This window comes from Micropterus salmoides, unplaced genomic scaffold, assembly GCF_014851395.1.
Source record: "Micropterus salmoides isolate LMB-PRFRI ecotype aquatic unplaced genomic scaffold, ASM1485139v1 Ms_hic_scaffold_9, whole genome shotgun sequence".
NCBI lineage: Eukaryota > Metazoa > Chordata > Actinopteri > Centrarchiformes > Centrarchidae > Micropterus > Micropterus salmoides.
Genome location: NW_024044681.1, coordinates 15045588 through 15064705, shown reverse-complemented (window position 1 = coordinate 15064705; position 19118 = coordinate 15045588). Strand labels below are relative to the sequence as shown.

General features: G+C 40.1%; 1 protein-coding gene across 2 annotated transcripts in view; it reads left to right on the top strand.

Annotated features, from left to right (window-relative positions):
* The window catches only part of jade2 (jade family PHD finger 2), a 192873-nt gene that overhangs the window by 49466 nt on the left and 124289 nt on the right, over window positions 1-19118 (top strand). For both annotated transcript variants that reach the window (XM_038707524.1, XM_038707523.1), the window contains exon 4: window positions 8906-9063. In XM_038707524.1, the coding sequence (XP_038563452.1) occupies window positions 8906-9063 (158 nt within the window). The remainder of the gene's footprint in view (window positions 1-8905; window positions 9064-19118) is intronic.

Below are 19118 nucleotides of genomic sequence, written 5' to 3'. Positions count from 1 at the left end.
AACTCGTACTATTGCACCCATCCCAGTCCCACTCATCGTAGTAGTAGTAGTAGTATGGTTGGGTATTGTTTTAAAATTTTACGATACCAGTACCTAAAAGTGATACAAATACCAATTGTACTTCATTCGATACCTTGTGTAAAATGCCACCTGTTGAAGCCATAGTAGTTGATTGGTTGCCTATTATTATTTTTATTGTTATGGACAAGCAAGGTGATCTATTTTCTTTTTTCAAATAATTGTTTTATTAAAATATTGGGAAATTGTAACAGATCCTCCTCATCATAATCATCATCATCCACACCGGTAGGATACAGGGAAAGACTACAGCTTGGGAGTTTTTCTGGATTTGAATGAGAGAGGAGGAGTGAAATAGTTTAGTGACCAAATGAGTTGTGGGAAATGAATTTAAGTTATTTTTTTCATACATTTGTTGAAAGTAAATAAAGGAGAATTATTTTGGTAACTTTTGATCAATAAACTGAATTGAAAGATCTTGAAAGTGCTTTTTCCTTTAGTGGTGAGTCGCAGACCTCTTTTAGAAAAGATCACAGTACGAAGTACAAAGCGAGTAAGGAATCTGTTTGAAACAAGCTTAAACAAGTCACTAAACCAAACTAAAGACTGAAGAACCAAACAAAGGAAAAGAGAGTCCGCACATCCAGCCGATCACACCAATTACATCTGAAGCAGCCACAGGCTCCGCGAGTAAAATCAGCTGATCGCTGCTGCGCCACAAAAGCGTTTAATTAATAAGATGGAACGCAATGATCTATCGGTGACAAGTGATGTGAATAGCAAATAAAAATGTACAGAGAAGTGTTACAAACCTAAGATGGAATTCCAGGGGAGGAAAGGTAAGTACAATATGTGGTTCCAGGGTAGAAGAAAACGAAGAAACAGGAAAGGGATCTCTTTGGTCTTTTCGACCAATGAAAAACAAAAAACGACTCACGAAAGGGGAAGCGTACCACAAGCATCTGTCTAAAGGGAACTAAGGCAGTAGGTAAACCAAACACAAAGGTAGCGTTAGCAATACAGCACACGATCACGGGGTGCAAACAAAAACAGTAAAACACACTGCCGCAGTCCAAGTAGAGTCCAAGTCCACTGACTCGACAACTGTCTCTGCTGACACCCACACGCTTAGCGCAGACTCCCAAACACTTTTGGTAGACACTGGCTGTGTCTGAAATCACCCACTACTCGCCATTTTGTAGTGCCGTCAGAATGTATAGTGAGAATTACTATACCCAATATAGTTCACTCAATGTATCCCAGAATGCATTTTGAAAAGTGATGTACAACCGATGGTCACTAACCAAGCCCTGTATACCCTCATGCATTGCGCTGATAGAAAAAACTTATTGTCTGACGGCAATGACGCAATAAACGGTGCCGAAATAACGATCAGGGTAGTGTCCGAAAGTGTTGTTTTAATAATGCACTATAGAGTGAGCTCACTATATAGTGCTCTACATACAACTCCCTACATAGGGGATAGGGAGTAGTGAATGAGTGGGGATTTTGGACACAGCCACTCTCACTCTCAGCAGCTTCCTTCTCCGGCCCTTGTATTCTCCACTGATTAGGAGAGTGGAATCAACCATGCTCCTCAGCCTACTGGCTGCAATATTGGGGCGGGGCAAGGTCCTGCTTAGGGCAAAGAGGAAAACGACACATAAAACATACCATAGACACATAAACAGCCCACAGGTCGCAACAGGCTACCAGAAGATGAAACCGACGGAAAGCCAAGCTTGTGGTGGTAAACTTGTTAAACAGTGATGAACATGGCCGAGACCGCAGCTGAAGGTGGATTGGCTTTTAAAATCACGCAGGGACCAGGCTCATGCAGGCCTTTTTTTATTTTTATTTACAGTCTATGGTGCAGGCACATGAGGGGAAAAAAAGAGACGTGCCCTTCTCTATCTTTGGTGTGTTGCTTGCGTGTTGGGTTGTAAGCAAAACCATACATTTTGATACTACTCGATACTGGGCTATTACAGAGTAGTAGTAGTAGTAATAAAAACATCAGGATGAGAAGTGAAAGACAGAGCAAGCTCCCTCTCCTCCTTCTTCTATCAGTGCTCTCATCCCTTTCAAAGTCACACATGAACAAAGCTGATTGTTTTTCAAGATAACCAGCGAGTCTAACAATAGTATGTGATGTCAGCTGACCTTTAAAAGCACTTAAAGCACTTTGTCACTGTGCTTCGAGGAAACTGGCTCAGCAGCACATCATAACAAGGTCTATTGTTTAAGGAAGGCTGGGCTTAGTGCACCTGTGTGAGTGTCTGCACTGTATATGCATTTTGTGCGGGACAGTATATACATGGTCTGTATGTCTGTGTTATGTGTGTACGTTTCTTTATCCATATGGGTGTGTTCAGTTGTGTCACTACTGTATATCTATGTGTATTTGTGTCTGTGTTTGTGTGAATGTGTGTTTCTGCTTTGGTGTCAACATGAACATGTCTGTGCATATCTCCATCTTCCTGAGTGAGAGTGTGTTTCCTGGTTTGAAATGTCAGCTTTCAACAGTCATCCTCTGTGGTTTCTGTTCTGTGCGGCTCAGGAGGAAGCAGACAGTGCTAATCTATCACCGCTCCGCAGATGTAGATAGGAGTCAGTCCCAGCAATAAGACAGACAGGAAAACTGCCTCATGCAGCATACAAACAAGCTGAATCAGGGCTGACAGAAGCTTTTAGTTTACAGAACAAGGTGAGGATTGTTCCTGGAAGATTCCAGGTTTGAATACATCCAGTTGTAAAAGATTTTGTATTTTCTATCTATCCATGGTGGCATGTTATTAGTTATAGTCTTATTGGTAGCTTTGGCAACAGTAGCAGTAAGTAGCGATACTGTTGCCAGCATAAATTTAGTTTTTGTTGCAGGATGAGTAGTAGTAGGAGTAGTATAAGCAGCAGGAGTATTTCTCGTGGGAGTAATAACACTATTGGTGGTAGAAGAAATACCTAGTACAGTATGTAGAGATGTAGTATAAATAGCATGGGTTTTGGCTGCGAAAATGATGTTAAACTCTTAAATGTTCCCGTCCTTGAAATATTTTATTTACTGTGTTGTTTAAATGTAAAGCACTTTGTTATTTTATTTATAAAAGGGATATTTAAACAAAGTTATTATGATGTTAGTTTTACGATTATACTATTACCATTACTAGTAGTGGCATTAGGAACCTTTTTTGAGTTTGTTACAGAAAACAAAGTTTGTTGTTTGCATTTTAGGGTTATATGTAAGAATTTATGTTATTGTCTGACAAATGTTTTACCATTGTAAACATTTTATTGGTGAGAATAGTGTTTGTCATGGTAATAATAGCAGCACAGTTGGTAGGATATTTAGTAGTAGTTGTCACAGTATTAGCAGTAAAGTTATATGCAGTGTTACCCACCTATCGACTTTACTTGTACAGGCGTGCCTACCAGGAATATTAACGACCACTCAGGTATATTTGGCAACCCATTTTAGCATTTTGCAGAGAGACGTGGACATGGTGGAAATTTTAAATGCTCGGCCCAGGTAAGAACACCTGTGCAGATGTCATTCGGTACCATGTTGGTTTTGATTGTTTCGATATGCTACGTCATTAACAAGCCTCCTCCACATGCAGCGAATCTGCTGCTATGAAAACAAAAAATCCAAAAGATGACTTCTGTGTCTTTTCGGCGACTTTATAAAACATACTTCATTCTGTTGGAAACACTGATATGTCCTCTTTATTAAAATGTAAAGTAATACTGTACTTTTAGTAGATTTAGTAGTAGAAGTAATAGTAAAGGTTAAAGTAGTGGTGGTAGTAGTAACGGTCCTCAAACAGGAAACACAGCGCTCTCCCATGTATGTACGTGTTTGAGTATTAATGACTGTCAGGCTGTCAGCCCCCCTACCAGTACACACACACACTCATGTCATCAGTCCAGATCTAGATTGGACTTAATGAGAGCCCTGTATGCATACAGCCCATAACTCAACATAGCATACTGACCTACTGACTCCCCAACTGGCCAGAGGAGTGTGTGTGTGTGTGTGTGTGTGTGTGTGTGTGTAAAGCTGTGTCTATATGTTTGACTGTGTAAGAGAGACTAGTTGTGTTTGTTTGACCATGTTCTGCTCTGTGTGTGCGTGTATGCAACAGTTTTTCGTGTGTATTTTCCTGCTCACAGCAATGTCAAACTAGCAGCTGAATCTATCCAGTTTCAGCGAGAAGTCATCGATCTCGCTGCAAAGCGTGATCGGAGAACATGGGATGCAAACCAAAACTGATGACAGAACAAGAAAATTAAACTTGAGTTATAGAAATGCAAATGAGGGCAACGCTTGCAGCAAGACAGCCCATCACATTGGGGGAAATGAGGCAGCACAGGCTCTCTACTGGCAGAAGCTGAAAAATGTGATTGTTGCTGAATCATGGTTTGGAAAGGATGTTATAATTTTGAGTTTTATTCCCAAACTGAATGATCCAGGTTTTCAAACATACAGAAGCTGCACAAAAGAGAGCGGCAGATGAAGATGACGTCGGTGTGTAGATAATTGTAGAAAGAGTTAAGCCATTGCCTTTCAACTAACCTTCATTTCTAGCAAATAATTAGATGTTTTCACCTTGTTGCAGCAGAGAAATAATATCAAATATGTAAACAAACTTGATGAGCAATGCACTCAAAGGGCCATAAGCAGCTGAATAAAAATGGTGATAGCGATGACATGAATTAATTGCATGCTAAAGGGGATTTTCTATCTCTCTGTTGGAAATTTACTGAATCATTCCCTGTTCTGTTGGAGTTCGGCATACAGTCAATATTTTCATTTGCAAATTATGATTTATCAAATTTGGAAAGCTGAGTGGAAATGGCAAAACTCAATCACATGTCCTCAGAACAAAGTTATTTAAGTTAATCGATGTAGAAAGTCTTTCCAGCAGTAAATAAATCATTTAACAAATGGAAAAAGAAATGCACTGTTTTTGAGTGATCACTGACCAAGTTTCCATGGCTGCTCCAGGCACATTGCACAACGGTCTCTGTCCACCAAAACCAGCCAGAAAGGACATTTGTACTGTCACTCCCGCACATAACTCTTCATTAGTTGCTCTGTTGTAATACAGCCAAATTCATTTCTTTATTTTTGTCTTCGCAAAGGATACAACATTTACCAACTCTGTAGAAGACAAAAAAGTTACTTAAATCTAATCAGCTCTTGAAGGACGCATTTTTCTACTGATTGTTTTTTTGACTGTGGACTTATTCCTTGCAAGCTCAGCTGAAGGAACTGCACGTCATTTCCATTCAAAATTTTGCGTAAAATTTGCCTGACAGTTTGGAAACAGCGACTGCTCGTCTGCCCTCTACCTCTCTGACTTACCGCCTGTCTACCTGGTCGTCTCATCTTTTCCATCTGTCTGCCTGTCATCTATCACTGAGGCTGGGTGACTCCCAGCTGTCTGTCACAAAAAGAGCAAAAAGAGGAAGAGGGCGGGTGGTGGATGAGATGAAGAGCTGGAGAGAGAGAGAGAAACAAGGCAGCACATAAAACTGCAGTAGCTTGTAATGGTGTTTCCTAGACATTAATTAGCCGCAGTCATTCCTGTACAAACACACAGTAATAAAACTGATATACTGAGATCCACTCCTCGCCTCCTTTCCCCTCTGCTGTCCTCACCTCTTATGTTCTCTTCTCTTTCCCTTCTTCTACTTCTTCACCTTTCTTCTGCTCTTCTCCTCACTGGTGAGGAGTATGATGAAGAAGAAGGGAGAGAATGTTGGCAGAAGGGGAAAAAAGAGAAGGATTAAGGAAGAGTGGATCACCCTCAGTCTCTGTCTGTCCTCCTCTCGTATAGCTGAAGGGGACGGCAAGATTAATCATGGCCTTGGCGCACGCACGCACGCATGCACGCACACCGAAATGCACACAGTTGGAGAGGAACACACATAACTTGAATGCACACATGGACAGTCACAGTGGGTTGTACATAAACAAATACAAATAACACACACTGTTAAACACACACACTCGCAGTTGTACACACACACACACACACACACACACACACACACACTTGCATTATTTATTTGTGCTGGCTGGCAGACAGTGGAGGCAGCCAAGCAGCAGAAGCAAGGATGCTGCTTTTTACATATGGCCTTTTCATATACTGCTCTGTGACACACACACACACACACACACACACACACACACACACACACACAGTCTCATCCTGTCTTGTCTTTCATCTCTCTTTCCACTTACATTAATATCACCCTCTTCTTTTTTTCTCTTTCTCTCTCTCATTCCTCTCATACTTGGTGGTAATTTGTCTTCTTTTTCTCCTGATCTTGCCCCCACCTCCTCTCTCTTCACTTAGTTGAACAATTCTCCTCTTCCTATTCATTTCTCTGTCCTCTTACATCACTATCGTTCTCTGTCTTCCCCTTTCCTGAACAGTATTTTTTTCCCCAGCAGTCTAAAAGATCAGCTCCCCTGAGTGTCAAGGCAGATATACAGCATATTACCGCTTCTCTGGCTACTTCTTCCCTGGTAACACAGTCTTTATATCTCTCTTTGATTCAGTCTCTTTCTCTGCTCTATAATGTTTCCCACCCAGATTTATCCTGCTGGTCCACCGATTGAACCAGCAACCTTCTGTCCACAAGAAGTGATAGATTGGGAAAACCGCTCGGCCAATTAATCAGGCATTGGCCGATACCTGCACTCACGAGGCCGATATATCATCCTAAATGATAGCAGATCTAATCTAAAACCATTACTGGCTTGTGTTAAATATATATTGCTATACTGTACAGAATAATGCAGTTGAATGACGTCACTTGTGAAACATGTGAAACAAACCAGTCAAGTTCTGAAATCTACAGCATAAGCCAATGTTTCATTAATAAATAAAAATTACATTTATAATTGCACGTTACTGGCTAAGATAACCATGTATATTAGATTGTTATCTGTATGGAATAATGGGATTATACATGACTTTTCTTTGTTTTGATATCAACGAACTGCTGCCATGCTCTCTAAATATCAGAATCGGCCATTGAAAACCCTCTATTGGTTCTAAGTCCAAGTCCGCTTCTTCATGAGATGTATTTATTGTTTATATTGCTTCTTGTCACACTTTTTATATACAAAAATATTGTGTTTCAGCAAATTAGGGGTGGTCATTTCATACTGTGAAAGCTATATATATTGTGATATGGAAAATGTAAAGGAAACTCAATTGACAAACTTTCTCTCCATCTCTTGTGCTCTTTTTCGTAGATTTCTATTTTTAATTTGCTTCTTTCTTCCGCCAGCTTATGTTATTTCACTCCCTGTCCATCGCGCCCTCTTCTGTTTCTCTCTTATTACCATGTTTTTCTTCTCACAAGTCTCTTTTTGATACCACTTTTTCTACTTTGTCTGTGTCTATCAGGTCAAAATAAAGAAGGTAAAGGAATGGAGAGGTTAATGGAGAGACGGAGGGGGGGAGCAAGGGAGTAGGTTGGAGGAGGACAGCCTATTTTGCAGGGATAAGGAGGCTTAGAAAGAAATGATAAAATGTAGAGTGAAGTCATACGGTTGATTTTGCACTGCCTGTGTGTTGCTTGTTGTCCTGTGTGGGTTTGTGTGTTTATGTGTGTGTGTTTTCTTGGCTGATGTCCTTGACTTTATGACTGATTATATCATTGCTTCAGGTCCCTGTTAGAACAGACAGAGAGGGAGCGAGAGAGTTTGAGTATGTGCGTGTCTGTGTAGGTGTGTGTTTGTTTGAGAATGATTATGTCTGCTTGAATACACCCTCTCCCTCTGGTCTTCAAAACACTGCATCATGCACAACCACACCTTGTTTGTTTTTATAGAATCCTCCTACATACACACTCATTTAATAAGTATATATTCTATATATATACCTGTGCTGAATGTTGTTAGTTCTAACCTGTAAAGGTCTCCATATTAACAATATAGTTAATGGTTACTGTGACCACAACACTTCAGCTTATCAGTCTTCCTCTTCCTTCTCACCTTTCTACTTCCTCTGTCAGGTTCTCATTTGTCTTACATTTTGCATCTTTTCCTTGCATCTTAGTCACTCGCATATAAGATGTGGAGAAGAGATGTAATGAAAAGATGTAAGTCAGAACAAGAAAAATATGAATTGCCTTTATTCCCAAGTAGGTTTACACATATAAGGAATTGCTTTGGTCTTTTGGAGCATAACAGAAAACATAGTAGGCAGAAAATATATCACACAGGAAAACAGTGTTCTGAAGAGTTACATACTGTTTTTTTTTTTCATTTAGCATTTCAAGCAGTTGCATGTGAGTTGTCTGTTCAAATAAAAAGCTGAATCCTTTACCTGAAGCTAATGATGAAATTGTTTGTACTGCCTGCATCATTTTTTAAGAAAAGATTGGTCGTGGAGTATTTAGAATCGAGGAAGAAAATTGTGTAATTGACTAGTACCAGAATAGAAATATAAATAATAATAGACAAATAAAATGTTTTTATTGCTGAAAGATAACAGGCAGCAATGATGAAAAGTTGTACAAATAGTCTAAGGACTGCACTCCTGCCAACAATGAGCCAATATGCTGGTTAAAATGAATGATAAGCCACAAAAAAAGCATGAACATTGTTTATGGTTCCTTTTTTAATCGGGCCAACAGTAAACACCTTCCCTGTCTTTATCTGTCCTACTCCCCTTTTCCTCCTTCCCTCTCTTTCCTTTCCCTCTCTCATTTATTCTTCACCTCATCCCATCTTCTAAAGACACTCAGAAGTAGAATTTTGTTAACACCCCAAAACAAGTGGAAGTATATATCGTCACTGTTTTTGACCATTTAACCAAACATTTCTTACTTCACCTCTCCCCTTCCTGCCTTGCTCTCTTTGCAGGTATTTCGTACCGACTTCATCACGGCTATGAAGCTGCCGGACTCGGCCCAGCTCGGCCCGGACGACTTCTACGTGCTCTCGGATCCATGGAGACAAGAGTGGGAGAAGGGGGTTCAGGTCCCTGCCAACGTGGAGGCCATACCAGAGCCTGTGGTCAGGTAGGACACACAGACACACACACACACAGCCACAGTCAACAACTCAAGCAAGAGTGTCACATTAAGTAAATAAGAACAATACAAGGTATTGTTATCTGTTTAATACTGATTCACTAGCAGTTCAGCCTCTGGCTGGAGTGTGCTGTAGCCCACATAGATGTTAACTTCTAAACACACAGGCAGGCTTCCCACGGTCACAAAGATTTATGAGATTTGAATTTTTGTTTGCCATGACTAATAGTTGTTTTAGAAAATTGACAAATTGTCAGTGACCTGCCAATGAAATTTTGTGTATGTTTTGTATTCAGGTACAAAGTCGATACAACCTTATAAACTGAATATACTGAAGTAATTTTAAAAAATGCGATATGTGATGAGATCCAAAAAGGAACAGTGTTTGCTGAGATTATCCAACAAATTATTTTTTTTAAAGTTACACAGCTGTCGTACATTTCATTAGGAAAAAACGTTGGCACTGAAATGCAATAAAAAGCGTGGGAACCCTTTTACATAATGAAACTGCATGTCATTACACTTATTAGCATTATATATTGTTAATGCAACACATGCGCTCGCACACACTTAACACACAGAAATCTACCATCAGCTTTTTACTCTCTAACCCATTTGTACACACACTATGGGAAGTTGGGTTGGATGCATGCACAGGCAAAGAAACACACACACACACACACACACACACACACACACACACAAGCAGGCTGGTAGGCAGATGTGTGCAGGCATGCACTTCGACCCACTTATATTCACACTGTAGATTAGCCTGCCCCTGACTCTCTCTCTCTTGCCCCATAAAGGTTGTCGTGGCTCTCTAGTACTACTGCAGCTGCCTCACATACCCATGTGGTTTGTTTGGCACTCTAGGAACTAATGAAAATGCTCAGACTGCCTGGTAATGCCTATTAGACAGACATGTCATACTGGGAGACCACACGCACACATACACACACACACAAACATGCATTCTCTTTGGGAGACAGAAATCTTATCCAGTCATGTTTTGAGATTCAGTCAAATGTTCATGTGTGCATGAAAATTTTGTTTTGCTTGCCTCAAGAAAACCAGATGCAGAGGAAGCTCACTCTCGTCAAAAAAGACAAATAAAGGAAAAGTAAAAACTTCTTCAGCTAAGATTTCACACCAAAGTTGCATTTTTGTTGCTGAACATGATAGGTTGTGTACTGTAGTAAATGTTTTCCACCTCTTTTATTTGTCAGAGTTAACATGCGTGTTTCTCTTGTTTCCACTCTTGATTGGAGTTTAAGAACTTGGCGCCACTGTTTCATGATTTTGGATGCATTTTGTGCAGTTTTTCCTCCCTTTTCTCCAATCAATTCAAAAACTAGAGTGGAAAAGAGTTAGTGTTGCCACAAGTTAAAAATCCATTAAATCCAGTAATTCAGTCAGCTGATTTTAGAAATTGCTTATTTGATTTTTGAAGGTCATAAAAGCAGAGCAAAGGGCTGGTTGGTGGTTGTATGCTTAATAGCAACTCTTAACTGGGCAAATGAAACAAGAGAGGCCAGTCAGATCCAATACCATAAAATAAACACTTCAAATAAAACAAACAAAACACATAAATAAAATCAAGTGTTTCCAAAATTAAATGGCATATGTTATAACAAAACAAGAGAACTTGAAATTAATTTGTAACTAGTGAAAGTTTGACCTGAATAGAGAAATCTAGTTTCCATGACAGAAAAACACAAAATGACAAATCTTAATGAGGGCACAAGACAAAGGTAATAAATAATTTAGATGAAAATACAAAAAAATCTGGATCATCTGTACGATTGGATGATTTGAAAGGAAAAATGTGTCTGCCTTACTGTTTATATTGTCTAATAGGTTAATATCTCAGCAGACGCACATATGCGCTCGCACACTTGTGACACACACACACACATGAGAGAGCCTGAAGGCAGAGAGATAGATGAGCAGATTGGCAGTGAAAGAAGTGAAAGAGCAATGGCAAAGATGGATAAGGATAGATGGATGAATGGGGGCTTATAAATTATCTCATATCTGATAGAACGATGACGTGATATACAGTGATGCTGAAATGAAGTGATGATGGATAGATGGGGAGATAGAGGAGAAGAAGGATGAGTGTAAGTGTGACTGAGCTGATGGTCTCTGTCAGAGTGTCTGACAGCGGTTTGTTCTTTTTTTTTTCTGTCATCTTGAAACCACTCCTTTTCCATCTCTGCCTATTTCTTTTCCTCTCCTCGCTCTGTCCCTTCAAATGTTTCGGCTGAAATCTCCAGCAATACAGCTTAAGACTTCCTTGGTTTTACGCATACGAGCCCCTGTGGTCAGGCTAAATTAGCGGTAGGAAACCTTATTCCCACACAGGGAGTAATGTTCAGAAAAAATGTCTATAAGCAAGACATTTGTTTAACAAGGAAGACAATTACAGATTAAAGCTATCTTGATTCAGTTTATGAATTAGCCATAAATCAGTGCTACAAAACTGCCTCAGCTTGAAAACATTTTCTTTTGTCATATATGATATATATCTGCGATAAGCCAATATATTGGTTGCTCTCCCATTGTAAGGGGGTGTTGTATGCTGCTGGTCATGGCAACGAAGACATGTCTTGCAGAATAAAAAATACAAAAGAATATCACTGCAATCTCCTCATAACAGCCATTCAGGTTCACAATGTCCTGAATCAACTAGTCCTCCAAGAAAAATTCCATAGTAGATTTGATCCATTGTGTTATAACAGGATGTTGTACAGATATCAGATATCTGCTGTAAAAGTATGCATCTTCTAGCGGAGAACAAAATCATTTTAAGCAACTGAACCTTGGAAGAACTGAGGGAAATTGATGGGAGAATCTCTGATACACGCAACTGAAGCAAGGCTTTAGTGCAGCGTTGTGGCGTAAAATCAAAGCGCTACGCTGTGCTCATGGTAGCGCTGCCACATAGTTTGACTTCGACAAGGTTGGACTTGCTCTGTCCACGGAAGAAAAACAATGGCTCACATCAGTGCAAAGAGATTTTGCTGTTGATCATGTGGGCTGTGGCACAGGTGTCTCCAGACTTGTAGGGATTACATTTTCTAAAAGAAATCTCACTTAACTTAGTATGATGTGCAGCAGTACTGTACTCCATTTTTAAAATTTTGCTTTATTGGAAAGTTGAAGGGAGAGAAGCAGTAGGAAATGTGAGTTGGATGCTGGAATGTTAAAGCAATAGTCTGAGTATTTGCTTTCTGGCAGAAATTTTGGATGAGAAGATTGATTCTGCTCTCATATCTGTTCAGCTACAGCCAGTTAGCTTAGCTTAGTACACAGACTGGAAACAGCAGGAAACTGCTATCCCAGCTAATCCCCATTTCACCACCTCTCACAAGGCTCACTAATCAATACATTTATATCTAGTTATCATTCCTTCAAGGTTACATGGTGCATCTTTGACTGCTTTCTTTTGAACTTTAGCTCATATTTAGGAGATTTTGTTAATACAAAAATAAGAGTAAATTGAGGAGAAGTATGAATTGTTTGTCTCCTTCCTCTCCCTCTCCCCATTTATGTCTTATATGTGTCTTTCTCTTTTCTATTAGTTATTTTTGTCCTGATCCAACTCTCCTGTTTCCTCTCTCCTGTTTCTTTTTTTTTAAACGTGTGTCTTCATCTCTACATTGCTCCCTTTCCCTGGCTTCCCTCCTTCCCCTCTTACTTTTGCTCTAGTTGAGCCGGAGGCGCAGACACATTTTTCTTTTTCTATTTTTTTTATGAATAATGACATCATCTCCAAAAATTGTTGGAGAGGAAAAGGGCTGTGGGCCCTGTCTGGCTTTGACAACACACGTCTTCCACATTTGTCTCTCTCTCTTTGGACCATATTTGGCCGCTGCTGCATGAGTTTCGGTAAAACTGTTGTGGCGGATGGTGAAGAGGTCATTATGGTTTGATGTTGGTTTTTTTTGTGCCTCTTACCAAAACGCTGCAGCAGAGACGCAGGGAGAGGAGGGAGATGAGGAGTCTTTAGCCCTCCTTCCTCTCTGTCTTTTCATCCTCCTTTCTCTCTTTGTCATTCTCCTCCTCTTTTTTCTCTCCTGTTTCTTTCTCTTTCTCCATCCTCTGCCCTTCATCTCCTTTATAATTTCTCTCCTTCCTCTCTGACTCTTCTCTTGTCCGCCTCTCCGGCCGTCCATCCTCCCCTCTATCTATTTTATTTTATCACTCACTTACCCCCCATTTCCCCCTTCTCTCTTTCTTTTTCCCTCTCTCTCTCCACGGTTTTGTCTGGGCTGAGTGGAAGTAATTAGCCATTGCGTAACACTGGCTATGTGCAGACAGTGAATGGGGCTTTGGCAGCGACTCAACAGCCTCGGTCCCCAATGACAACGCTTAGCCGGAGAGGGAAATAATTACACATACACATGAGAAGATCTGCGCCTTTTCACAAAATGAAAGAAATGAGATAGTGGTTATTTTATTTATTGCTTCATTTTTGCCCCCTTGGACTGGTGGCCGAGTCGGTAAATGTGAACCCGTTGTTTGTGGTTTGGCGGAACGTGCTGGCTTTCTGAACGGCGTGTAAAACTGCGGCCGCAGGGAGTGACACATGGAGAAACTCCTTACCAAAGTGGCTTATGTGCTGCTGGACAGTAGGAGTTTGACTGTGTATTTAAAAAAAAATATATATGTGTGTGTGTGTGTATAGAGGCTATATATATATATATATATATATATATATATATATATATATATATATATATATTTAAAGGTATTGATTGATTGGTTGACAGACTTCAAGAATCCAAGGAACTCGTGGAATGTAAAGCTTCAGGTCAGTTACAGGCACACGTCATGTGAATATCTGTTGGTCAGGTTTCTGGCAGCTGTGATCATATGCATATGGATGCGATGTAAAACCTTCGGTCAACAAGCTTTAACCCCTCACTTACAATTGATGCTGTAGAGGTGATGGTCCAGCTTTCAGTGCAACGTAAACAAAAAAAGCTGGTGTAAGCCTTCTGACCCGCTGTGCTATGAGGCCCATTATTTTCAGTGGCTAGTTTCGCGCTATGGTGTATTGTTGCACCGTGCACTGCACGCCAACCCCGCGCGCACGCCGCAGTCAAAGTGGTTAAACTTTTGCGCTGAGCAGCTTCCAGCACAGTGCAAATCGCTTCTTTTCTGAAAGGGCCTTAATGGAAGACAGAACGTAGTCCTTTCAAGACCTTCAGTCACTGAACATTTAATGTCCTGTTGCCTCCTCCTGTCTGTGTTGAGAAAAAGTTAAAAGTGTAAAAGACAACATAATAACAAAACATCAGGAGCATACCAATTAACTGTATTTCAGTTATTAATGCATGAGAGATGTCTCAATTTCTTCATCATTTTCACCAAAACTTATATGTATGGATGAAAGTTGATGACAATAAAAGTTCAGTTTATTCCCCTCCTCAATAACAATTTCCCCTGGGGGATAAATAAAGATAATATTCCTCTTATATTAATAATACTTACATATGTGGGTGGTGATGGCGCAATGGATAAGACTATGCCTTTGGTGTGAGAGACCCGGGTTCAATCCCCCACTGTGACACATCCACCATTGTGTCCCTGAGCAAGACACTTAACGCCTCGTTGCTCCAGAGGCATGACATGTATAGCAATTGTAAGTCGCTTTGGATAAAAGCGTTAGCTAAATGAATAAATGTAAATATTATAGAAATAATATTGTTTATGTAATTTAATATTAAAAATCAATGAAATTAAATAATGCATAATAATTGTGATAATCGTACATTCAATACATTCACACTCCAAATATTCACAAAACAACAACAAAAGAAGATTAAGAAGAAGAATACCAAAACAGAAACAAATTCAGTCCAACAAGGCATGCAAAGTAAGCCTAGAAAGTTCTCTACAGGATGAAAATGGAGATGCTGTCCCTTAAAACTCTTAAGCTGTTTATGGTTTATATCTCAGCAGTTTGGCCAGATATTTTTGCAGAAGCCGCCTGTAGACGTGTTTAGTTTTTGGTACAAGAATTGCAAGCATACATGCATCGATATAGCAACTCAAACTCAACTGAAAGTTGTCTGTACACCTGATCCAAAGTCGGTTTTGACTAGTAACATCCATGTGTTTTGAGAATTTGACAGCTGCCAAATACTGAACACTTTTGAACATTGCAGAGATGTCAGTTCAAACTGAGTACTGCTGAAAAAAGTTAATTTGTCAAGGTTTTTTTGTACTTTCTGTACTTGTTAGCGCTATGCACTTGGCAGGTTCATACTGGATAAAAATTGTAATTGCCCTGGATTTTGCCCAGTAAAACTGATTGAGTTAGAATGGGGCTTTGGAGAGGCAAAGCGTATATGTGAAGTTTTGCATTCAGGTGCAGGTCCAGGGAGGAAGTGTCAGCCAACATAATTTGAATATACGAATTCCTATGGAACATCATACTGTATGTAAAATCATTGGTTGTTAGTCATTAAGCAGGCAGCTTCAGACAGATAATGGATTGAAGATAGCCTGACAGCAGTAAGATGGATAGAGAGATTGAGAGGACGACAAATGGCTGGATAGTGAAGATGGAGAACAGTCTAAATGTCATGTGTTGCAAAGCTTCAGCTATATTTACAGCTTAAAAATCATACCTTTCACATTTTCAGCTATTTCTGGTTATTTTTCTCCAGCCATGCTCTTGTCACATTGTAAGTCTAATAACGTTTTTATGTTCGCCTGGTAGTGTAAAATAGCTATTTTGAAATCATGGCATAGAGAAAGTCACAATTGAGCCCATTGGTGTTTTAGCGTGGTTGTAGTGAGGAATAAGAATAGAATCATATCTTAGTTTCATTATCTGTTTGAAGAAGACTTTCTTTGAATTTTCATAACTAAGACTAATTCAAAACACTGTCCTGACCTAAAAACTGCCCTTGATTTATAAATGTCAGCTGTTTCAACTGCTTTACACTCCAGTTAGACTCTAGTGTAGAAAAAAAAAACAGGTCAAAGTCACAGTCCTATGTGTGCAAGAACTTTTAAGATGTAAAGATGTATCCCTCCATAGTCAGCCATTGGAAAAAGTCTCTCATATTCTCTTTCTTCCTTGGAGAAATGATCAAATTCTGTAACTTTTCCTGTCTGGAAGAAAGAGAGTTAGGAACAAATAAATACATGTGACATTTGTTTTTCCTTCTCAGTGTATCTGATGAAGAGAAATGGCCAACTAGAGGTCATAACAGAAGTACTGATGCAAGTACATCAATGACAAGCTAAAAACACAAGGATGAAAAGGGTGGTGGTTAGATGACCCTCAGGGATTTTCTCGTCCACCAGTGCATTAGCATGTCACCGTGTGTGTTAGTGTTCACTTCAATGAGCGTACAAGTTCTCGGACAAGTATTGTACATTGTACATTTCATCAGTATGTTCACAACAACATCTGGAAATCCCCCCAAGAATTGGTCTGCTCTTTCCAAAACACCTCATCAGATAATAAGATGACTAAGAGCAGCATCATCAGCATGATCATGTGCAGGGTCACTGGGTGCACATGGACTAATGGCTTCCACACACACTTGCGTTGTTTGTTGGTAGCCTATTGCATTGTGGCTCTGACAGCTCTAAGTTAGATGAAGTTGGATGAATGGAGGACTAACAGTTTGCATATGTACTTCAATTTCAATTCAATTTTATTTATATAGCGCCAAATCACAACAACAGTTATCTCACAGCGCTTTTCATAAAAGAGCAGGTCTAGACCATACTCTGTGATGATATTTACAGAAGCCCAACAGTTCCCACCAAGAGCAAGCACTAGGCGACAGAGGCAAGGAAAAACTTCCTTTTAAGAGGCAGAAACCTCGAGCAGAACCATGGCTCAGGGTGGGTGAGAGGGAGAGAGAGAGAGAGGAGAGAGAGAGAGGGAGAGAGAGGGGAGGCAGCCTACACAATATACACACAGAGGTACAGACAGTGAAGGTAATGTTGCTATAGACTAAATGAAAAAAGGTACAGATATTTATAATAGTGTTAATGGTAACCATCGTAATGTTAATGATTATAATAACAATAAGACTAGCAACAATAGTCGTTGCAGTAGAGGGTGTCGAGCAGGAACACAGGGGCAGCAGGTGACCCGCAGCCACAGATCCAGACTCCACAGCTCCAGAGCCAGAAAACCTGCAGGAAGTGATAGGAGAGAGGAGAGAGACGAGAAAGCACAAGACTACCAGAAAGGGGAGAAGTTGTGTTAGTAACATGCAATAATGGGATAAGGTTGCATACAGAGGGAGAGAAAGTAGAGGAGAGAGGAGCTCAGTGCATCATGGGAAATCCCCCGGCAGTCTAGGCCTATAGCAGCATAACTAAGGGATGGTTCAGGACTACCTGAGCCAGCCTTAACTATAAGCTTTATCAAAGAGGAAAGTCTTAAGCCTACTCTTAAATGTGGAGATGGTGTCTGCCTCCTGAACCCAAACTGGAACCTGGTTCCACAGGAGAGGAGCTTGATAGCTGAACGCTCTGGCTCCTAGTCTACTTTTGGAGACTCTAGGAACCACAAGTAACCCTGCATTCTGGGAGCGCAGTGCTCTGGTGGGGTAGTAAGGTACTATGAGCTCTTTAAGATAAGATGGTGCCTGACCATTAAGAGCTTTGTAGGTAAGAAGAATGATTTTAAATTCTATTCTGAATTTTACTGGAAGCCAATGCAAAGAAGACAGGAGAAATGTGATCTCTTTTCCTGGTTCCTGTCAGAACACGTGCTGCAGCATTCTGGATCAGCTGAAGAGTCTTAATGGACTTTTTCGAGCAGCCTGATAATAAGGAATTGCAGTAATCCAGCCTAGAAGTAACAAATGCATGGACTAGTTTTTCTGCATCATTTTTAGACAGGATGTTCCTGATTTTCGCAATATTACGTAGGTGAAAAAAGGCGGTCCTTGAAATTTGCTTAATGTGAGATTTAAACGACATGTCCTGATCAAAGATAACTCCAAGATTCCTCACAGTGGTGCTGGAGGCCAAGGCGATGCCATCCAGGGAAACTATATCTTTAGATAATGCGTCACGGAGGTGCTTAGGCCCCAGAGCAATAACTTCAGTTTTATCTGAGTTTAACATGAGAAAATTACAGGTCATCCAGGTTTTAACATCCTGAAGGCACATTTGAAGTTTAGCTAACTGATGAGTTTCATCTGGCTTGATCGATAGATATAACTGAGTATCATCTGCATAACAATGAAAGCTTATGGAATGTTTCCTGATAATATTGCCTAAAGGAAGCATATATAAAGTGAAGAGGATTGGTCCAAGGACAGATCCTTGAGGAACTCCATGAGTAACTTTGGCGTGCATGGAGGACTCATCGTTAACATGTACAAACTGAAATCGATCTGATAAATAGGACTTAAACCAGCTTAGAGCGGTTCCTTTAATGCCAATGAAATATTCCAGTCTCTGCAATAGGATCTGATGGTCAATGGTATCAAATGCAGCACTAAGATCTAATAAAACCAGTACAGAGACAAGTCCTTTGTCTGATGCAATAAGGAGGTCATTAGTAATTTTCACCAGTGCTGTCTCTGTGCTATGATGAGCTCTAAATCCTGACTGAAAATCCTCAAATAAACTATTGCTCTGTAGAAAGTCACACAGCTGTTTAGCAACTGCTTTCTCCAGAACCTTAGAGAGAAATGGAAGGTTAGATATAGGTCTATAGTTGGCTAAAACATCCGGATCAAGTTAGGGCTTTTTCAGAAGAGGTTTAATTACAGCTACTTTAAAGTACTGTGGTACATAGCCTGTTGATAAAGATAGATTGATCATATCTAGTATAGAGGTGCTGACTAGGGGTAAAACATCTTTAAGCAGCCTAGTCGGGATGGGGTCTAAGAGGCAGGTTGATGGTTTAGATGAAGAAATTATTGAAGTTAGTTGGTAAAGATTGAGGGAAGCAAAACAGTCTAAACATGTATCTGGTTCTACAGCTGTTTGTAAGGTTCCTGAGTTAAGAGATACAGTGGGTACGGAAAGTATTCAGACCCCTTTAA